This window comes from Poecile atricapillus, chromosome 2, assembly GCF_030490865.1.
Source record: "Poecile atricapillus isolate bPoeAtr1 chromosome 2, bPoeAtr1.hap1, whole genome shotgun sequence".
NCBI lineage: Eukaryota > Metazoa > Chordata > Aves > Passeriformes > Paridae > Poecile > Poecile atricapillus.
Genome location: NC_081250.1, coordinates 37711363 through 37733976, shown reverse-complemented (window position 1 = coordinate 37733976; position 22614 = coordinate 37711363). Strand labels below are relative to the sequence as shown.

At 34.5% G+C, this 22614-nt stretch overlaps 1 protein-coding gene across 1 annotated transcript in view; it reads left to right on the top strand.

The window, feature by feature from the left end:
• ZNF385D (zinc finger protein 385D) overlaps window positions 1-22614 on the top strand; it is a 163335-nt gene that overhangs the window by 80420 nt on the left and 60301 nt on the right. Inside the window, exon 4 of the mRNA XM_058833552.1 lies at window positions 17697-17859. Coding sequence (XP_058689535.1) covers window positions 17697-17859 — 163 coding nt within the window. The remainder of the gene's footprint in view (window positions 1-17696; window positions 17860-22614) is intronic.

Genomic DNA, 22614 nt, shown 5'->3' with positions numbered 1-22614 from the left:
TGCACATAATGTTACACCTGGAGACAAGTGAAAATCATCCCTTGGTGGGAGAATCACTTGCCTTCAAGCCTTTTGTCTGAAGTATTTTAATTTACATTTAGAGTATTGAAATTGTCAGTGCTTGCTTTGATTTCTTTATTTCTTTGACAAAAATTATAAGTTCAGTTGATCTTTCCCTACATGATAGAAGAATGTTTTTCTGTTTCAAATATCTTATATTCTTTTTCACTTTATTGCACAAATATTGCAATAATTATAAGTATTTAAATTAAAAATAGAATTGTTATGTGGTACTCCATTAGTAAAAATTTAGTATTCTTATATACTAGCCCAGAATTTAAAAAAAAAACTATTTTGTTGGCTGTTAATCAGATATTTGGTTAGGCTAATATTCATCTTCAGTATTCATTTTATATGAAGGTTGTATAGCAAATTTCATAGCAATTAAATAATTAAAATCTAAAGCCATAATTCCTTTCTTTAATGAATTCTTCTCATATTGTGGTAATTACTGAATAACATTTTTTTTCCTTTTAATAAAGGAGGTTTTCAGATGTCACAAGAAAGATGAAATTTCAGCTTGAGGAATCACCTTATGTTTTGCTAGTAACTTAAATATGAGTTTTAATTAGCTATCAGAATGACCAGATGTAGTTTAACTGTACCATTCTTTTTTCATCTATGGTTACTTTTTTATTTTGGGTATCTTCTCTAAATAACCATTGTCACAAGTTAATCCTTTCTCATGTCAAAAAACCACAGCCTATAAAACAGTTCTAAAGCTGATACTTCAAGGATTACAGGGTGAAGTGTGAATGAAGAAGAAAGAATGTGACAGTGTGGGTTAATAAAGATTTGATTAGCAATCGTGTTTTTACATAAAAGGTTTAATTAGCAATAGCTCATTTTCCTATTCCTCCTGGTCATTTTCAGACAGTGATATATTGCTTTTTTGCAGTGAGCCATGCCACCCAATAGAAGGTGTTATGTTTTCATTAGCTGCAGACACTTCAGCATTATTATCTCTCACCTTAGTCTACACACCAATACAAAACATGTCTAAATCTCATCATTCAATAAGCAGTAATTTTAAAACTATGGGATATTTTCTCAGATGTTTTGTTTCTTTTTAAATTGATGATAAAGGCACTAAATTGCAAATCAAATAATCACTGAACCTCAGTCCTTATATTCTGTCTGCTCGAATACCTTGTTTGCCAAATACAGAATTTCATCACTTGCATAGATGTTGTTCTTCCAAAATGACAATCTGTTTATTTTTATGGTTTAGTAATTAATCTGAGCATATGGCATAATTTTTATTTTACAGGTACATCAATCTGCATTACCTTTTCAAAGACTCTTATCACTTGTTTTAATGACAGGACAGAAGATTATTTTTTTGTTATTGAATAGAGATTTCACTATCACAATTCTAGCCAAACAGTCCATCATAAGTTATTTGTCATTCTTCAATTTATTCTCTAGCATTTTTTTCATACCAGAGTCATATGCAGGGATAAACAGTTGTAATAAAGTAAATTTGTGATGTAAATGTTCTGAGAAGCAGCAATAAATGAGTTGGAATGTCTGAAGATGTCAGATAACATGGACTATATGGAAACCATTAACATTTTGGACACTGAAGGAATGAAGATTTTTTTATGCATTTAACAGTACTTTCTTTTGTGTAATTCTCAGGGGCAAGGAATTTTTATTCCAGAATTATTTGACATGCCTAATCTGTATGTCTTCAGGGCTTGAAAAGGCTGTAAGAATGAAACTTCCTTCACAGGGGAGCTAAGAAAATGTGCATCATATATATGCAAAAATGGTGCAGAAATATTTTGGCTATTTTTCTAGAGTCCTGATTACTAAAACAGGCTTTACTAGTATGATAAGCCAGTGAGGTACAAGACACAGGGACAAGCCTGGGATATTTGTAGGCTCATTTGTTTCTCCTGTGCTAAATTAGTGCTGTTGGAGGTGGTATTGCCACCAAAAAAAATGGCAAGAAATAAGGGGAGGACACACATTCAGAAGAAGAAAGCAGCAGATGCAGTGGCACTCAGCAGTATGGATCATGAGGAGTAAGGACTGCAGTAAGAAAACAAAGATTCTGGTCCACACACTGAGGTGTGTTGTTCTAAGGTATGCAAGAGGGAGAAGGAGCTACATAGGAGAAGAAACAAATAAACAATATTGAGTAATGGGCGCAATGCTGCAGAGTAGGAGATCAATATGTGGATAAAGATGAGATTCTGTCATAGTTCATGATTAACATTTGGGATATAGTGACAGAAAGAGGTGATTTGAGAAATGGAAAGTTTCAGGTGGCAAAGTAAACAGTAGGAGAACACTTAGAGCCATCCAGGAGCTATTAATGCTGCATGATCAAAAAGATACTGGTTGAAACCTGAGATGAAGTTACCCCAAGGAAGGTATGTCCAAGTCCAGAGAGTAGAAAGGCTTGAAAACAGAATCTTGAAATACATGACCACAGCAAGTCTTTTTCCTTTTTATGAACTGGGAAGGGGTTTGTCATCGATCATCAAGTATTCATTCTTCAGCTGGGATTACTTAGGATTCAGACCTTCTCCAATGTCAGACTTAATAATTTTTTTTTTTTTTTCTCACTCACTAGTAAAACCTTTACAAAAGTTAAGGTGGCTGAATTCTATCCACCTTTTTCTCATATTTGTAGTAAGGAATAATGAGAGAAGCAGTTCTGGAATAGTTTAAATGGGTAACTGATTTAAATCTGGATTTTCAAAATTAGCAAGGGTTATGTATCATCTTTCTCAGGAAGTCTACTTGTATTCAAAAGATGTCAATTTTTGTATTTCCTGAATAGGAAAGTGAAGGCCAAAAATATTTACCTTCCTTCCCCCCACCCCTACTGATGTCCTCATGTTGGTGGTTTCTTATGGCTGTTCCTGACATAGATTGTAGGAGATCAATTCTCTGTGAGGAGGTATAGCAACTTAGAGAAATTGGACTATGAATTTTAATTCACGTATTGAATCTGCTTGTTGCAGTCATATGAATCTGTCTATTTTGCAGGCATGATTCCTTTTTTCTATAAAAATAGGTCCCACCAACTCTAAATATGCATTTTTAATTTAATTTTAATATTCACAATAAACTGAAGGGTGTGAACTGGGGGTATGAAGCAGGATTTTCCTTGGCTGAGTGGGTAACAGCAGCTCATTTCATTTCAGTATGCTGTTAATAGAACATGAATTACATTTAGGATAAAGCAGGAGCTTCTGGTGTTTCACTGCAAGCTTTTTTGGTGTGTGCAAAGATGCATTTTGATAAGTGATGATAACTTGTAGCTGATAAGTGATGGGTTGGCCCTGGAGCACCTTTGGCTGGGGAGAAGCACAATTCTCTTTTATCAACACCAAAGGATAAATAAACAGAATGATGATTTTATCATTAACATCAAGTCATTTTCTGAAGTTCTTGTGCTGTAAATAACCACACATTCAGACATATTATCACAGAACCCTAGAATCATTAAGGCTGGAAAAGACCTCAAAGGTCATCAAGTCCAACTAAACTGTGCCCCCAAGTGCCAAATCTGCATGTTTTCTGAAAACAAAGAGTTTTAAATTCTGTTGCTATCTCTTGTGGTAATATGATTGGCAAATGATTTGGTCTGTCTGATTAGATAAAGAAGGTAGAGGCTCTCTCCTATAAAATATCAGAGGGGGTTGTACCCATATTCCTGAACTTGTAAAAGTCATAGACATGTTTGACTGGTGGAAAAACGTTTGCACATGACTGAATAAACACTCTGGCTATAGATTTAATCCATCATTAGCAGGTAACTTCTTCTCTTCCTACCATATTTTGATTAGTCAGCACTTTGGATTAGCCAGGAAGCTCCCAATTATATTCCTGGCCTAAATTAACCTGTTAGATTTATCTTCCATTAGTCTGAAGGTGCTAATGCATCTTAAACCTCTCAGCTGGAAGTAATATCTAGTTGGTATTTGAAATGCAAAACACAAAAAGAAAGCCTACAGAGTGGAAAGAAGGACGGATAGCCTGCAAGGAATATAGAAAATTGGGATAGTGGTGGATGAGGAGCTCAGCATGTTAATGTGCACTTGTAGCCTAGACAGACAACTGAATCCTGGGGCTGTATAAAAAGCAGGTTGAGCAGCAGGTCAAGATTCTGCCCATCTGTCCACTCTGGTAAGACCCCACCTGGAATGCTGTGTCCAGGTCTGGGACCCCCATCAGGAGGAGGATGTGGACTTGCTGGTGTGAGTGAGTCCAGAGGAAGGCCATGAAAGTGATCAAAAGGCTGGAGCATCTCCCATATGAAGACTGAGAGAGTTGGGACTGTTCAGTCTGGAGAAGAGAAGGCTCTGAAAAGACCTTACTGCAGTCTTCCAGTGCCTAAAGGGGGCCTACAAGAGAGCTGGAAAGGGATTATTTACAAGGGCGTGTGGTGACAAGACAAGGAAAGATGGCTTGAAACTGAGACAACCCAAGTTTAGATCAGATATTAAAGAGAAATCCTTTACTGTGAGGGTGATGAGGCACTTGAACAGAGAAGCTGTGGATGGCCCATCCCTGGAAGTGTTCAAGGCCAGTCTGGATGGGAATCTGCATAATCTGGTGTAGTGGAAGTTGTCCCAGGCCATGTCAGGGCTGTTGGAAATAGAAGATCTTTCAGATCCCTTACAACCCAGCCATTGCAATTCTGTGACGTGGCTGGCAGAGTAGGTGGCACACAGAAGCACATCATCCAGAGCTGGGAGTGGAGGCCTCACAAGGCTCTGAGGAGACTGAGATGCACAGGGATGGCATGGCTCCAGCCATTAGGGCCACCCTGAACTCTGAAAGCCTGGGAATGTTGACTTGTCTCAGGCAAGTTAATTTGCTTCAGGCAGACTTACATAACTTTCTGGCAATATTTTTCATAATTTGGTAGATCGTAGGAACCTACACCTGCAAGTCCTTTCTTTTACAGTCACAATGTTTGTAGTCTGCTGTTACCCTTCCAAATCCATGGTCTGAACTCACACCCTTAAGGTCTTTCCAAGGTAGGGCCCTTGTTTTCTCAGTCTATCTAAGGGTCATTCGTGTTGGAATAACAGTCATTCTTGAAATTAATTATACTATAAAGCACAGTCTTTAGGAGATAAATTGAGTTATTCTATTTTTATTATATTTTGTTTGTATTTTGATTATGAGATGGACTCAGATGTAATCTAGCTCTGGGATCAAAAGTAAAAAATTATCTAAAATAGATAAATAGTCTCACAAGTTCACTTGAGACTGAGAGTTCTAGCAATTATCTGTCTTCTGATGTTATACTCCCTAGATATCATTATGTGATGCTTCTGATTTGCATTGTGTCTTTATATCTCTCCATAAACTACTGCACAAATTATTTGCAACCGACTAGAAAAAGGACAACAGATTATATCTCTCTGACAAAATTGTGAGTCTCTTATAGCTGGATGTTTGCTGGAGATATATATATATATATGTATGTATATGTATATGTATCTCAAGTGTACTCCACACTGGAAAGCTTTCCATCTAATTTTATATTTCTGGTGAGATGGCAGCTTTCCCATGCTGTGTGTCTAAATATATAAACATATATAAATATATACACACACAATTGTTTTCCTCAAACAGGTTTTCTAGAATATAAAAGAAATTGGAAAATATTTCAATTATGGTGGTTGTCTCGAGCAGTGTTAAGTAAAACCTAGTAAAAAAGAGCAGAAAAACAAACCAAGTCATTTCCATTTGAGCCAAATTGTTCTGATATTCTTAATTTTTATTTTTCCCTATTTTGTAGTATGAGTTTATGCATTAGATACCAATAACATCTGATTATTAGTATATAGTGCCAACCAAGATGGTGCAGTTACTCAAACAAAAGCTATAGAGGATAAGTGTTTAGCATATTCCGAGTTGCTTATGACACATTTTTTTTGTGAAAAGACAAGGATTTTTTCTCAGCTGATGTGTTTCAGTGATGTATAGTCGGTTTTGTTGGCTTAGTCAAAGGCTGTCCACCAATCTTTAAATTCTTCACACTGTGTCCAGATGGAGTATTGTGCTTTCTTTCAATTGCCAGTCCAGGGTGAAATAAATGTCAACATTTCTGTTGACTGAAGTGGTGCCAGGATTTCACCCACACAGTCTAAACTTAACATGTTTACTTTCTATTTTGGTATTATTTTTCTCTCTTTCACAACGAGGAAGTCCTTGCCATTTCCAAAGGGCAAGGAAAATATCATGGTTCATTGTTTCTAGATTTTGGTGTTTAATGATTTCATAAGCATGAATGTTGAAACAGTCATAAAACTTGTGCCCAAATATTGTTTTGTTACAGGAAATGTAATGAAGCGTATTAGCTCCGTTCAAAAAATAACTTTTGGATCAATATGATGGATAACATGTATGTTAGGAAGGTAATAGAACACAGGGACTTGAATAAATGAACTATAGTCATTTATTACTTTTGCAACAGAGCTTCTACAGTAATTTGCTAACTTCCTATCATGGGTGATTTCAACATAGATTTCAAAGGAGGTTGGAATATTGAAGCAAATAGCTCATTCTTGAAGATCTTTTGTTTTTTTAACACATTAAATTAGCTCATTACAGCTGAATATGAAGAGGAAAATAGCATCTGTTTACACTGCAGAATTATAAAAATTACTTAACAGTAACAGAATAAGGAGCAATTTGCAAAAGCTAATCATATTTGTGCACTTATTTGCAAAAAGTAAGTTGTTAATACGTACCCAAAGGAAAAAGAACTTACTGGTTTATGCAATTTAATAGTAGTGTTAAACATAACATATTAAAGAAAATTTTTTAGGGATCAGTTTTAAAAGTTATAAAGCTATTAATGTAAAAACATGTCTGTCCCATATTGCTCCTTCACCTGTACTCAGTGGTGGTTGAACTCCAGAAAGCATCCTGAAGCTCACTGGGCCCAAATCACCATACACCCATATGTACACCACCATCTTTGAAACCTGTAGGATTTCCTTACTGAGAGTTCTGTTTTTATTTAGATAGAAGTTTTCAGTACGATGTGCTCCATCGTATTAATTTGGAGTGCTGTAATGCACACTGAGGCATACTAATTATCCCAGCATATCACAGATGTAAACTGAGAGCTATTCACAGTTTCAGTTCATCATTGGAGGTGAATTTAAAGATTCCTATTTCCATTTTATTCAAAGAAGATGGAGAAATCTCTTTAGCTTTTTACTAAAGAAATCAGTTTTCCAAAAGTAATATTTTAGGGACTAGGGAAGACATGCTATCTTTTCCTTAGCCCTGCCATAACAAAAGGAAGAGCAAACATAAGAAAGAACAAATAAATAAGTATAAATTTGTTAATTTTGTGAATAGACATGAAGAGACTTGCCTGCTCCAAAGACTTTGGAGTCTCAGCATTAAATTTCTGTACCATCTGGAAATTTCACTCTTTAAGCAATCTCTGCCCAAACAAATTTCTCAGGTTTTAAAATCAGAAAAGGCTTTTATACCTCTCTAGTTTAACCTTTTTTTACATTATACACCTTATGATTTCATATAGCTGTTCCAGTTTTGAACTTGTGCTTGACTAGAGGAGATCAGAAACATTAAAGCCAATGCAGAAATACAGAGCATCTCTGAGATACTTCTCCTGTAACACTTCAACATCTAAAATGTCCTGTTGTCTTCAGAGAGACTGTTCATACCAGTAATGTTTGTAGGATTGCAGCCAGTTTCTTTTAGCTTCAGTAAGTATTTGGTTTTGTTCAATGGCAAAAACCCCAGAATTTTAGGTTTCAGTGTAACATCAGACAAGTAGAAGGATTTATAGGAAGGAGACAAAATGTAACTAAAATGTAAACAGTGAGGTCAGAACATCTCATTAAGTTTTTTATACTATTTGATATCCCTAACTCTGGCTTCCTACATGGAACCTAACAGTTTAATGGAGTAAAAGATTCTGACCTGTCAGCTTTGTACTGGAAGGTATCATTGCCATTTCTGTATTGATGGTAGTACAACAACCTACATGTCTCATTAAATAAACCCCAGTTTTCAGCCTTCACTACTTTTGGAACAACTTGATCTATCCACATATATGTATTTCTTTAAGAACCAACATATTAATTTATTTAATGACTAACTTCAATGGCAGCTTTAATGACTTCCTAACAAGCAGGTCTGTAGGCTCTGGGCATGTGTTAAGGTAATGATTCAAAGTACTAAGGCTCTGACACTGTGATAGTTGGTAGAAGTGTACTGGAAAACCTTGTAGGTACATACAGTATCTTGTAGACTTACCTGAAGCCCTGAATGTGTCCACAGAATCACCCAAAGATGATCGAAAGCAAGGCAAAACAAATAAAAATATGTAAATGAATAAATATAATTGTATTGTAGACTGGCTGATCTTCAAGTTTCTATGCCTTATAAACTTTTGTTCCCTGTAGATATTTGGATTATTTTCCTCAAAATATTTTCTTCCTGGCTAATTGTTTAGATAAAACTAGTTTTTGATGCAAATTTACTTCCATGCTATGGCACTAGCAAATAAAACAATTTACTTTTGTTTCTAATAGATAACAACATTTATTCATTTTACTTCTTTTCCCTTTTGTTTTGATGCAATGTGTATTTCTGCCCAGAGAAAGAAGTCCTATGGATACACCTACAGAGAAACTTTTTAACCAAATTACTGGCACAGGACTCTTTTAGACATACAAAATGTGTCTAAATAAGCAAAAAACTAGTGGGCTGAGAGTTCTTTTATTCCAAGGAAACACATTGCCTCTCGATGGATGTTTCTGCACATGGAAAGCTCAGATTCCTTTCAAGATATAAAGAGAATGAAAGAATCTATAAACTCTTTCATCCTTAAATTATCAGTCTTTGTGCATCTGTGCAAACTTTTCACAGAGGAAAAGTTCACATGATATTTTATGTATAAAATTTTATGTTCTAAAAGAAGGCCAGAGATTTAGCCTGGGAACCTACAGTCAAGCTCATGTAATATAAGTCATAATCAGGAAATTTGAGCATTTATATTTCTTATTGTGGGTTTTGAATTTCTGCTTATGGGTAGGAGCTGATTTAAAGAACACTGGAAATATTTACATTAGAATAATTATTGAAATATACATTGAAAATCCAAAATAAAAAAATCTGTGTAACTGTATATTTTAATGAAAGAACCAAAAAGTTGAATCAATATTTTTCTAAACACAAAACTCAAACATGAAAAGCTTCTAATAATTACAGTATTATAAACAGTGATTCCAATGAAAGTATTAAGACTGGTTTTAGGAGCAGTTACAATAACTCTGTGGACTCTCTTTTATGGTTTTTTATATAGAAGTCATATTAACTTTATGGATGCTAGTTTTGGAGCAGGCTGTAGGCCCATGGCCTGCCAGCCCTGCCTGAGAAGCTAGCCTGGGAAATTCATGGGAGGATTCAAAACAATCCTCAAAGACACAAAACAGCCTGCAGGTGCTGTTTTTCTGATTCCCGTGTTTTCCTTGCAGGAGAGGGTCAGGGGGGTGGTGAACCCCACTGACCAATGATGGTGATGTAGTACTTTACTAACCAATAAGAGTTTCCTTTCTGTACTTTCAACGAACTAGTCTATATAACATGAATGTAACAATAAACTAGAGATTCTCTCCTGTTCTGACTCCATTGAGAGTCCCTGTCGTTCTTCCTGCCGTACCCAATTAGAACGACATAACTTGTTTGTAATTTCAAATATAAAGTTCAAATCATAAAGAATTAATAATTAAATAAGCTTTTTTTTGAGATTTTCTTGTTTTCCATCAAATTTCTTTTAGTATATTTGTGTCTGATCTTATTTTTCCATGATGCTTTGCTTCAGTCAAAAAATATCAGAAACTCAGAATTCAATGAAATTATTATTGTGAATGTAAACAGTCAGAAATAGTTTCCTTGGCAACAGAAAGCAGGTGAAAACACTCAGACAAGGTACTCTCAACCCACCTACTCAACTTTCTAGTTATAACTTCACATCTGCTGAGGGAATCAAGTGGGTTTTGTTCAAACAGTGAAAAGTTTCTAAATTAAATGAGTGTCTGGGCAGGTAAGTTTATGTGTAGACCCTTGACTCCAATTAGATTTTGTGAACAAACTCAAACAGGTGCTGCCTCCATATCAGCACTGTCATTCTTTTGATGACACCAGAAAAAGCTGAACTTTTCAACACTATTCAGAAAATTGATGTTAAGTTCAACATCATTTGTGTACAACCTGAATATTGACTACTAATATAAAATATATTTACAATATTAATACAATGTATAAAAAATATGTGATGGTGTGCACTGCTAGCACAAGGAAGCTAGGGTACATTTCTACAAAATAACAGTAGCATATGTCATTTGTTCAAGTTCTCCATTTGGAATATGTCAGTTCTAGATTCAAAACTTGAAGCTTATTTTATATATATATATACACATATATATTATATTTACTTAGCTGAATTCATACATGTTTTATTTTTTGATATGCATAGCTCATAGAAGTGTGTACAGATTAACTTTTTTTGCATAACATTCTAATATAAATCTGAGATCTTTCACTTGGTTAATCTAAATAAAAAAATACCAAATGAGTTTAATATTCTCTTGAAACTCTAATTACAGTAAGATTTGCTATGGGGAAAATAAATGATGCTACCAATGAATGCAGTAAAAATGAGATTAAATGTTAAATTTATTGACGATAGCAGTTTTCAAAAGACCAAGTTCCATCTCCCCATCAAAAAAGCACCCCCCTAAACAACTGTATTACAGAATATATAAAATTCCAGACTCTAAAACTTGATAACATTGTCAAAATAAGCTTAAAACTGCATTCTCTTAAGAATAATAAGGATAAAATAGATGGCAAAACAAACAGCCTGCTTATTGTATTTCAACATGTAACAAAATTTTGTTGTGCCCCATGAAGTACTGGTGTCCTTAAAAGAATAATACCAGGTATGTGAACTGGTCAATTCCTTGAGTTATATTCCCTTCAGTATATATATTTTGACACAGTGTATGTTGCCTCAGAGTGCAGTGTGTTATATTCAGGCAGATTTTTGTATCTTGACTAAATTATTTCAGGTAATGAAACTCAATGGCAGTTTATAGTACAAGCAGATGCATGGTCATAAAAGTACTGTCTTATGGAACAAGTGAATTTAAGTTGGAAATTTTGACCTTCTTCTTCTGCCAAAGATAAAACAAATTTTGCTCTCCATAATGAAAATATTATATTCCTTTTCATAATGAAAATGAAATTGATTTTACTATACTATGGATGGTTTTACCATAAGAATGGTGTCGATGCCAATCTCTCACAGCGTGATGCAGGCTCTTGACAGGTGCAATCTCACACAATTACAGAAATTACTCTGGAAAAAGCCCAAGAACAGGGAGTGGGGTAGAGCAGGTTAATTATGTAAGGGTGCTAGTTAGCTCAGGAAGCACTCATTCACCCTGGTCAGTGAGTCTCAGGCTACAATCATGAGTATGCTAAATAAATGCTTTAGGAAGGAGAAAAATGGAGTTTTCTTTCCATAGAAAGATAAATACCTGGGGAATAACATTTTGAGACATTTTATTCTGCCATAATAATGGAGAATTGTTTTGGGTTTTTTTCTACAGGAAAGATCTTTGTGGTTCTTGACCTGTTATTGTATATTTAGTTCTAGGAAAAGGGCTGACTTAATCGATCATTGTTTAAGGGGCAAAAGCCTTCTCTCAGAACATATCCGAAAGAAGTCATATTGCACATATCCTTGGTGTTTAGTACCACAATTACATCTGAGTGAATAAGGTAATTAGATTACAGAGTTGTGTTGTGATAGACTGCACAAAAAATTAAGTGGCACAACTCAGAAGATAAAGGTAAGCTTAGCAGAAGGTAGAAATAATGATAGGCAATGTTTATCTGCATCATAATTGACTGCAGATTGAATTTGTATTTATCAGGCAGAAACTAAGATACTTGTTCAATATGAAACATGTCATCATTTTGACATCATCTTTAAAAATTACATTACATGTTTTCACTTAATCTTCTATTCTGCAAAGGCTTGCACAGGTAATTAGTTGTTTCATGTACAGTGTCTGTGAAACTGCTAAAGTCTGTGGAGTTTTTTGTTTTCCAGTGGGTAAGCACAGGACTTGTGTGTAATCCTGAATTTCCCATGTGCACTCACTGGGCAAACAAAATAGAGGGCCTTGTAAGAAAGTATTTTTTAAAATTTAATATAGCCTCAAGTAAAAGCTTACTCATTTAATAGGGTAACTACATCTCTATGAAAAAGACTGCACAGTCCTCTACAAATTTTTTTTAGCTGTTTCTCACTGTTAGAACCCTGCTTTAGGCTGAAGCAAGTGCTGGGCATCTCAGGGCTGCTAGACTTTCTCCCTGTAAGCTTCTCCAGTTTACTTACTGGAGAAGTTCTGTGGACACCATCTCTGGTTATGTAAGTGGCACATACCTGGTAGGATACAGATGTCTCAGCTGCATTCTGCAACCTTCCCTGGGCAATGCTGTCACCACTGGCTGGCCAAGCTTTGGAGTCACTAGAAAAAAATTGACATGCGTGTTCCAAAAATAAAAAGGTCATTTGAATCTTATCACTTTCTACTGTGCTTAGGACATAAGTAAAATAATGTTTCAAATACTTATTGACAGCCCAACTATATAAAAATATTTGTACTCAGAGATTATGGTAGTGTATGACAGACATCTCATAAGCAATTTCCCTGACTTCATCAAAGACAGAAGCCTTCTTGGCTTATGCAGTTATGTATTATTGCTTTCCATGTCCAGCTCACTGACAGTATTAGTTTGGTCTGGGAATCTAATTTTTTTTTTTTTTCTTGTTGTTTCAAAGCTTTTTGTTCTGGAGAATCCTGACATCATTTGCAGATGTATTAGCCAAAATTACTTCTTTTGTATTGTGAATAATAGCAGAGGTGAGGGTAGCATCCAGTAGCTGGTGGTAAAAAAAAAAAAAAAAAAGTCATGAACTGCTGAAGTCCCAGACAGACAGAATAGTCTGTCCAGTACTTTCAGTACTCTCAGTTTTGTGCTTTCTTGGGGTGCAGACAACTGCAGCCTTGCTAATAGTTAGCCAGATAAAAGCATGGAGGAGAGCACTCTCCACAATAAACATCTTTCAAAATGCATTGTGAAATGAGAAAGACATAATGCAAGATAGTTGGATTTAATTTTGCAAGGAAGGATCAGTGGAACATATTCAGTACACCTTTTGCAAAAGGTTTCTTTAATTTGAGCTGCCTTTCATTATAAAGGTGTTGCCCAGAGGGAGTGATTAAGGCAGGAAAACAATGTGTAAGAAGAATGGTAATATGAGGTGGATCAGGAGGGATATTGAAGAAGATGCAGTGCTGCAAAAACTCTCTGAGAATAGGACGAGACCTGTTTTTTGTCTCAAAGCAAAAAGTAAGCACAATGTTTTTGTTGGACCACTGCCTAAATAACAGAAGTGAGAAGACATATAATCCAGTGAAGTACATTAGTCAGGCAGACAAACTTATTTTGAAGGCTGCCATATAGATACATTGACTGTAAGAGAGTACTGTCTGGATTGTTTAAAATAGTTCATCTTTCTCAGTGTATTTTACACATTTCAATTTGCTTGGTAATATGTCCTGATGGTGATTGTGGTACAAGACTGCATTTAAGCAAAGAAAATAGAGCAGAGTTTTTATACTATGGCTCTGTTTTCTAACTATTCACGTCTGCATACAGAGTTTTTTATTCTTTTATAGTATGCTTACCTGTGTGGTTATAACATAAATATACAGACAGATTTTATAGACAAATCCTTTTTTATATTTGAGCAACTTTTCAAGGTTAGACAATGTAAGGGTTAGAAAGGTCCTTAATTATTAAACACTGGTACATGGAACCAGAGGAAGATATTAGGAGATGCTTAAACTGACTTGTACTTCTCAAATAAGCAAGAAGTCATTACAAATAACATTGAGAAGTGATTTGTTAGCAGAGATCTTGCCACTTCATTGAAGTAGTTCCCACAGACCAAAATTTGTCTACATGTAATTTTCAGGATCAGGTCCTCAAAATTTATTTAAGGATCCTTGAGTTTTCAATTTAGATGCAAATTAGTAATAAAAATTATTATAACTACATTATATATTGATATAATTATATTAGTTATATAATTTATTACTACAGTTCATATTATTTATATATTAAATAACTATATATTATAATAATAAATAATAAAAAATGTTTATTATGAATATTAAATAATTACTTTTTTTACTTTCATGTTGGACATCTTTTTCAAGAATGGATATGGTTCCCTAAAGTTCTCTATATCATGATACCAGCAATATTTCACATATTTCTCATGCATCATCACTGACATTAGCTGACAGTGACTTGTCTCTGCAGTGCTAGAATTAATTGTGTGTATGAAACATGGAAACTGATGAAGGAAGAAAGTAAGCTCTTTCCTAAAGTATTCTTCTAATATATTCTTTTGTAAAAGGGTTCCAGAAGGAGACCCTTGTCACCTTTCTGAAAGGGTGCAGTCTCTTCACTCAGTTAAGCATCATGGTTAGCAGCAAAAACTAGTACTAACTTGTTTTTCACTCTTCTGCTCTCTCCTATTATTGCATAATTTGGCATGAAAGCTGGGAATAATTATATTTTATGATCTATCTTGCTTTTTATTCATCCTACAAGTAAATACTCTTTAAGCAACGAATTTTATAGGCTACAAGTAAAAGCCATTTAGCAGTAAGCATGAATTTGGTCCTCTTATAGCTGCAAGAAATGATTCAGTGAGGTACCATCTTTTATGTTGCTTTGCTGAAAAATATATTTATGGATAATTTTGCATCTCCTACATCTTACTCCTGCAAGGAAAGATGACAGATCTCTTTTTTTTTCTTTTTTTTTCTTTTTCTTTTTCTTTTTTTTTTTTTTTCTTTTTGTTGTTGTTGTTTTAATTAGAGTTCCAGTTCAGTTGTAAAAGTTCAGTATAATCTAATTTGGAGCTGGTTAAATGCTGTGGAGCAATCTGTTTGCTCTCACATAGAACTCCCGTTAACATGCCAGCTACAGTTATATTGAAACAAGCTCAGATGGTTTAATGTCCCTGCAGAGGAAGGAGATTTAAACTTTGAAATAAAAAGACTTGAAGATCTTATTTAAGTAGAGGCTGGGCAAACTGGCAGCACTCTGTGGGCATGAGTTATGGACAACTCTGCCTAACAGCCATCGTACCTGTAAATTTGAGCAATGTGTTTCTACTTCAGAGCAATTTCATTCATATATTTCAGAGCAGTGAAAAGGTCACAATTTCTACATTCATTATATATTCCTTCAGTATCCAATATACAACTTGAGATTAGGTTTCTGGAACTATAGCTGTGAGAATTTGGAGAGAGCTGTGGATGCAGAAGAATTAAACTTGGGATTCTCTGCCAACAATTCTGTGAAGAAAGTTGAGATTTGTGTCCAACTAATATCAGCATTCATAATTCAGTATTAAGGACCATGTTATGAATATGTTCCAGATGTTTGACTAGAGACACTGTTAGTTAAGGAAAAAAAGTGCAGTCAGTCTGAAGCTGACTGATGATTAAATTTGACTAGAAACTCTAAAAATAGTTGACATGACAGCAACACAAAGGTGTACAGTATTATGTCATTTTTAATGCGTCATTGTAATTTAACACTGGTCTTTTGGTTTGATTATAATTGACATCCTCTGACTGTTTGTATTTGGCTTACAGTATGTCTCAATGTTATGTGTTGAGAATTGTTAAAGGTGCATGATTGTGCTGTTTCTGTTCAAGTTGTTTCTAATTAAAAACTTCACTGTCCAGTGTTCTTTCAATAAGGGTACCTAATACAACATTTACATTATTTTAGCTATAGAGGAAAAGGTGTTTCAACCAAACTGAATGATGCATCTCAATATCCAGGAGAGTATGTGTGTGTGTGTATATCTATGCATGCATACACTTACACATATATTGTTAATTGATTTTAGACAAGGTCTCCCACTTCTGATCTACTCACCTTATGCTTTTCAAATCTCAGGCATCTGGAAGGAATCAAGACTTTTCATGTAAGCTGAAAGTCATAGTTCCCTCTATGCATCCTTAGAGTGATAGTTAGTCACCAGAACTCCTCTCTCCAAAATTCAGCACAATAAATAGCATTAAATAATGGTTTAATGACTAATAAATTCCAGATAACACAGGATTCTTCTACCTGCATGAGCAACTTAGTTATTGGAATGACTGTGTCTTTTTATTCTGTTTGATACTTCAGGTTTGTAGCCACTAAATTCCATATATATGTTTTGATTCTTTTGATTCCACAATAGAAAGCATTTACCTTTCTTTTATGTTCTAAGTATCTTATATTGTTTCATGTTTTCTAAAAAGAAAATACTGACCTTTATGGGTCCTTGAGCTGACCCAGAATTGTTGCTTTTTGTTTATTTCAATGCTGTCATAGCTAAATTTTGACTACATTTCTGAAGTCTTAACTTCGCTTTCAAGTAATAAAAGACCTACTTTCCATAAAGTTTGGCGTTCAAAAGGAAAGATATAAACAATTTTTCATATTGTCAACTTATCGACTGAAAGACTGTCATTCTTATAAAGCTTTAAATAGTTAGTGAAGAAATAAACTCCCAATATTAATCCAAATTCTAGTGATTTTTGTATAAGGTTTAATCTAATAGTTCAAATGCTATTCTTAAAATATATTTTCACATATATTAAATGAATAAATTTGGTAATAACTCTTGAAATAATAAATTTATTTGCAATGTAATGCATGAATTTTGATAGCAGCACATATGCAAATCTATTTTAGATTAACAATATGAAGTAACCAAAGTATATTTGGGACTGTGACAGGATTTGTGGGAGCTTTATCCTTTGAAAGGACGCTCCTGGCTTTGAATTTCAAACACTACCTTTTGTAGCAGGTGAACAAAAATAATCCTCTTTTTTTTTAAAAAAAAAAAAAAAAGCCAGATAATTACACATCTGCCTCACATTCAGTTAAGTCTTTGGTGATGGGCTTTGAAGGGTGTGTTTTATATTTTGCTTTCTTTTGTTTGGGCTTTAGTTTTGGGCTGGGGTATTTTTGGTTCGTTTTTTTACAGTCAGTCTTTGCTGAGAAGTTGCTGATACCACTATTACTAGTAAACTGTTCTTTGGAAAGGAAACTTCAACAAAAAATCTAGTTTGAAATAGAAACAGGAAAAGTAGAAAGCTACCAGGAGGAGAGCACAATCCTCCCCGTTGCCTGAGAATTATTTTTTTTCATGTGAAAGCAACATAAATCTCAATATAAAAACTAATGGTAGCAAGGTAGACTAAAACAACCAAGTTTTGGCCTGAAAGTAATCTACTGTTATACAGTAATATACTGTATTTATTGAATTTGCATTGCTCTAGTACTTTTCCCATTGTTTTCCAAGCATCATTCTAATTATAATTTTCTGTTTGGTCACAACTTGGATAATGTAAGTGGTACCCATTATTGAAAGGTAGTCTGTATTTGTACTAATACAGAGAATGCCAGTTTAGAAATGAGCCTGATTGCATGGTTCATTTTGTTCTCCTTTGTAGAGCCAGGCTGCGGCCCACTACAAAGGCACTAAACATGCCAAGAAGCTCAAAGCACTGGAAGCCATGAAAAATAAGCAGAAATCTGTTACTACCAAGGACAGCGCAAAGACTACCTTCACTTCCATCACTACCAATACCATCAATACCAGCTCTGACAAAACAGGTTAAGCGACAATCTTTGTTGGTTTCGTTTGGTTTAGTTTTGGTTTGGTTTGTTTTTTTGGTTTTTTTTTCCCTTGTTTAATTCCATGTCTGTTTGGTTATGTGCTAGCCACATTGATTCATGCTCGATCCATCTTTCTGTGTGATATTGATTTCTTTAAGTCCTTTCAGTAGGCTGGTGAGAGTCTGATAGTCATGTAGCTGATTTCTCTCAGTGAAAAGAGGCTTGACATTTTTTTTATGATGGAATGCAATACTCATTACTTGATTAACACATCAACTGACCTAAACCTCCTGGTCTGTATGCACTATCTCTCTATCAATAATTATTTATGGCACATTTCTTTTAACCACAATGTAAAAAATTGCTCTATTTCTGTCTAGAAGCCTCTTAAAAAACATTTTCAGTAAAACCTAATTTTCATAAATTTCAAACATTGCATTATTTTTTTAAAATGGCTATTGCGTGGTTTTGAAATGGAAAAGAGCTGTATAACCTCTCTTCCACACAATCAGGTAAGTGCTATTGATGCCAATTATTCTGCTTAAAAGAGTCCTCATACTGAAATAATAGTGTTTAAATTATTGTGTTGGTAAAAGTTACTCCTTTGGACATAAAATCTACATATTTGTAAAGTCAACAGGTTTTGTTTGACATTGCATTTTAAATATGCACCTATTGTTGGAAATTTCAAAGGAAGATTGTAAGGTCACTGAGAGGTAGTCTAGTGTCTCAAAGGTATGACTGCTCTTGTGTATAAAGGGATACATTTTGCATATTTAGACATAACCCATCCCCCTCCCCAAGCAAAGCAAAAATAACCAAGGGGAAAAAAAACAAAACAAAGCTGTGAAATATCAAAGACCTACCTACTGATGCTAAAAACTGCTCATTTGGAACTGCTTCTGATCCAGTAAATTCAGCATTGTAAAAGGATGTGCAGTAACCAGCTATAATACAACAGAGAAGTACCTTGCAGGCATGTGTGGTACTTTCTTGAATATACATCTTCACTATATTTGTTACAGACAGATATCTCTATGTCTACTTCTCTCTGTAAATATGTTTATCTTAGTTATAACTCACTATTATAGACAGCATATGTTTCTTTATGGAGATTTATACCCTAATTATAATGGGATGATTTTAAGAAATATTGTTGCTACATTATTTTTATCTTTGTTACCACAAGAAAAGAAAAGAAAATATTCTGAGAGGTTTTGTGTGATGAAAGAAATTAAGTTTGGGAGAACAGGAACAATGTCAAGTAATTTGGGAATATATGTATTTCTAAATATACAAATAATTTTAGAAGTTTCTTATGCTGTTACTTGTTGACATATTCAGAAGAGGAAGGAGGATCAATAGACTTATTTTTTACCAAATATGATCTAGTGATTGAAGAAAATAACAGAAGAAAGATCTTTTAAAGCTTTAAGCTGTATTATTCAAAACCTTTTGTCTTATGCTGTGTAAATTTGAAAGATTTTCTGAAGTGTCTTAAAGCCAATCTGAGATTTTCCATCAAATTTTGAATTAGATCCCTGACAAGATATATGAACTCACCTGTATCCACGATCAGTAGTCCAAATCAGTTTTACATCAGCAAAAGTTAGAAAATATCAGAAATCCAGCTGCACATGTAAGCAATGGTCTGTGCTGGAGTTTCTTTAGCTTTACACAAGCCAATTCCTGGGTTCATTTCATAGAATGTGTGTATGTACATGTATGTATGTATGTGTATATGTGTATGTATAAATATACACGTATACATATATTTATTCATTGTTAGAAACCCTGGCCTTAATGGGGTTCTAAAAGACATATATTGATGTTGACAAAAACCCAAAAACCTTTACATTTCTTAAAATATTGGGTGCCATATTCAACTTCTGACAAAAGCCCTATCCAGCCAGTAGCTTCAAAGTAAGGCAGGTAATTCTATCCAGATGAAATTATTACATGTCAGCATTGATGGGACTGGCAACAGAATAAGATCCTTGCTGTAAATTATCCTTTGTCAAGCATGTATACACAGTGAGGGGAAAAAAAAATTGAGTAGCCAAAAGGATGAAATTTTCTGTCTACTATAACAAGTCAAAATTTTCATAAATTTAATTTTTTTTTCTTTCGGGTTGTTCTTATGTCCTGTTTTGCTTGATAGAACTTTTATGTCCATAAAATACTGCACTGTGTGAGTTTCTACATTTGGAAATTATCACTGTAAAAGTCAAACATCATGATAGTAATATGCAGATCTCAGGGAATGGTTGTACTAATGAATATAATTTAAAAATTTGTCTTTCATAACTAGATGAGAGTTACTAGGTCCATGTACTTGTGATCATTTGGAACAAAAGATTTTTCTACGGTAATTTAAACCTGTCTGCTGAAGATTAATAGTTGATCCCAAATCCACTGAGTATAGGGTCGTGTACATATCACTTCTTATATATCATCTACAGCAGTGGTTAAATGCTGAATTGCATGTCAGTCACAGCACATTGGTCAGGACTTCAGATCACTGGTTCTGTGTGCCCTTAGCAGCTACAGTAAACAAAATGTTATCAGGAAATCTGTGCTGCTTGCAATAAGGATTGTGAAAAAAATCACATAGTATACAAAATGATTCACGTGCTAAAGCAGTAATTTGTTTCTTATTCTGGAACTATTTTGTTAGATGTGGTACCAGCATGTGTTATTGCCACTGTGCAGCTCACAATATAATCTAACTCCTTAAAATCTCTCACACATGATTTCTGGTGTTTAAATTATATGTTAAAGAGAAAACATAAAATATGAGGTTTTTTTGCTCATTCTGTGAACATCATTATTTTTTTTATTCCCTTTTAACCAACTTTTCAAATTATTAGAAGGCTTGAACACTAGAAGTCTTTGGAGCAGTAAAACATCATGAAGAGTTATGTTGCCAGTCATATAATGGCAACGCCATTCTCAAGATGTGAGAACTTTTGTATCATTTCTGCTATTTAACACACTTCTTTCATCTGTATTTACCAATTTTTATGTTACATGGGTAGTCAGGACAGAAAAACAGAAAGTGTGAGCATTACAAGGAGAAGCTTATGTTATGGCCTTATGGAAACCAGATTTCAGTATTTCTTGATCCTCCAATTCAGGTGTGACAATAAAAAATGAATATTTTTGTTATATATTAACACACATGCATATATATTCCCTGACAGTAAATTGTTAAACATCTTTGATAGCTTTGCAAATTGTTCCTCCTTTCTGAGAAGGTATAATTTTTCCAAAAAGCTGCTTCATACCTTTGACTGTAAAGACTGATACTTTAGAGCACTTGTCAAAATATATTTAGATAGAGTGCATTCTATCATCCTAATTAAATTGCATGTCCATTAAAGGAATTTTTCTGCACCTGGATTTTTGGAAAATAGATTGAATCGCCAATATTATATGTAAATTTATGTCCCTCTAGTTGTTGCATATGCCTAAATATTAATCTTTTCCAAAATTATATGATGTTAAGCAGGACACTCCATGACCACATTATCACAAATTAAGCCTTGAAGATTTGGGCTGCTTTTATTTATTTGTTTGTTTGTTTATTTATTCAGTAGGGAATTCTGTATGAGTTAGATCACTTGGTATCAGTGGAAAAGAATGAATAGACCTTTCAAAGGGGAAAAAAGCCATGTCATTAGGAACCATCAGTATGGCAAAGTCTACAATGCTGCTTTTGAATGTTATACACTGCACCTTGAATCCTATGTACTTAAATGCAATGAACAGCTCTTAAAAACAGGCAGAAAATGTGATGAGCAGAAAAAGTGTGTATCTGGGCCAGGGCACAGACAAGATCATCTATCACTAGTACAGCCTTAACAGCTAAGAGACCCCTGTGCTGTCAGAGAACAAAATACTGGTGCCTGTGCTAAAAAGCTTACAGTTTCACATAAGATGAGAAACAACTTAAGGAATAGACACAGTAAATGTAACAGGCAGGTGTTTAAAGGAGTGGTAACATAAACGTGTTCAAGTGATAAAGGCATCACAAGAAATGAAAACACTGAGGGATGGAGTAGAAGGAAAAGGAAGAGGGTTGGGTTTTTTTCAGATACAGAAGGTGTGTGGGTAGCAGCATTGGCAAAGGCATAAGATCTCTTTGTTTTTTCTTCATTGACTCAATGAAAATTATTCTGTGTAAAGAATTTTAGTTTTGTTACCCCTTTACAATTTTTTTCTTTTTTTTTTTTTTTTCTTTTTGTCTAAATGGTAGGATATTTCTGGTCAGCAGATGAAACTCACTCCTGAAATAGCAATTTCAGTCCAACTGGGATAATTATGAAATTGAGAGCAGTTGGAGTGGGAGAGAGCAATCATTTAGGCCAGGTCTTGGACATAAAAGTGAAGGCAGGGGGGAGAATGCAATTGGAAATGATGTGGTAATTCTGGGAAAACTTTGGAGGAGGAAGGAAGGTAGATGGAATGGAAATGTTTAGAAAGATATGTAGGAGTTTGGCAGCAGAAATACCGGAGGATCACAGAATTTTTGAGGTTCTGTGGACGGACATCTTTATGGATGTCTGAAGATTGACAAGGCCACGCCTACAGGTCAGAGCAGTGTTAGCCTGAGCAGGATGCTGAGTATTTTTTTCAGTTGAGTTTTGAGTAGCTAAAAAACCTGTTTTGCTGGGCAACCCATTCTATGGTTTGACCATTCTTAAAGAGCAAAGAAGTTTTTCTTGTGTTTCAGTCCAGTGTCCTTTATTT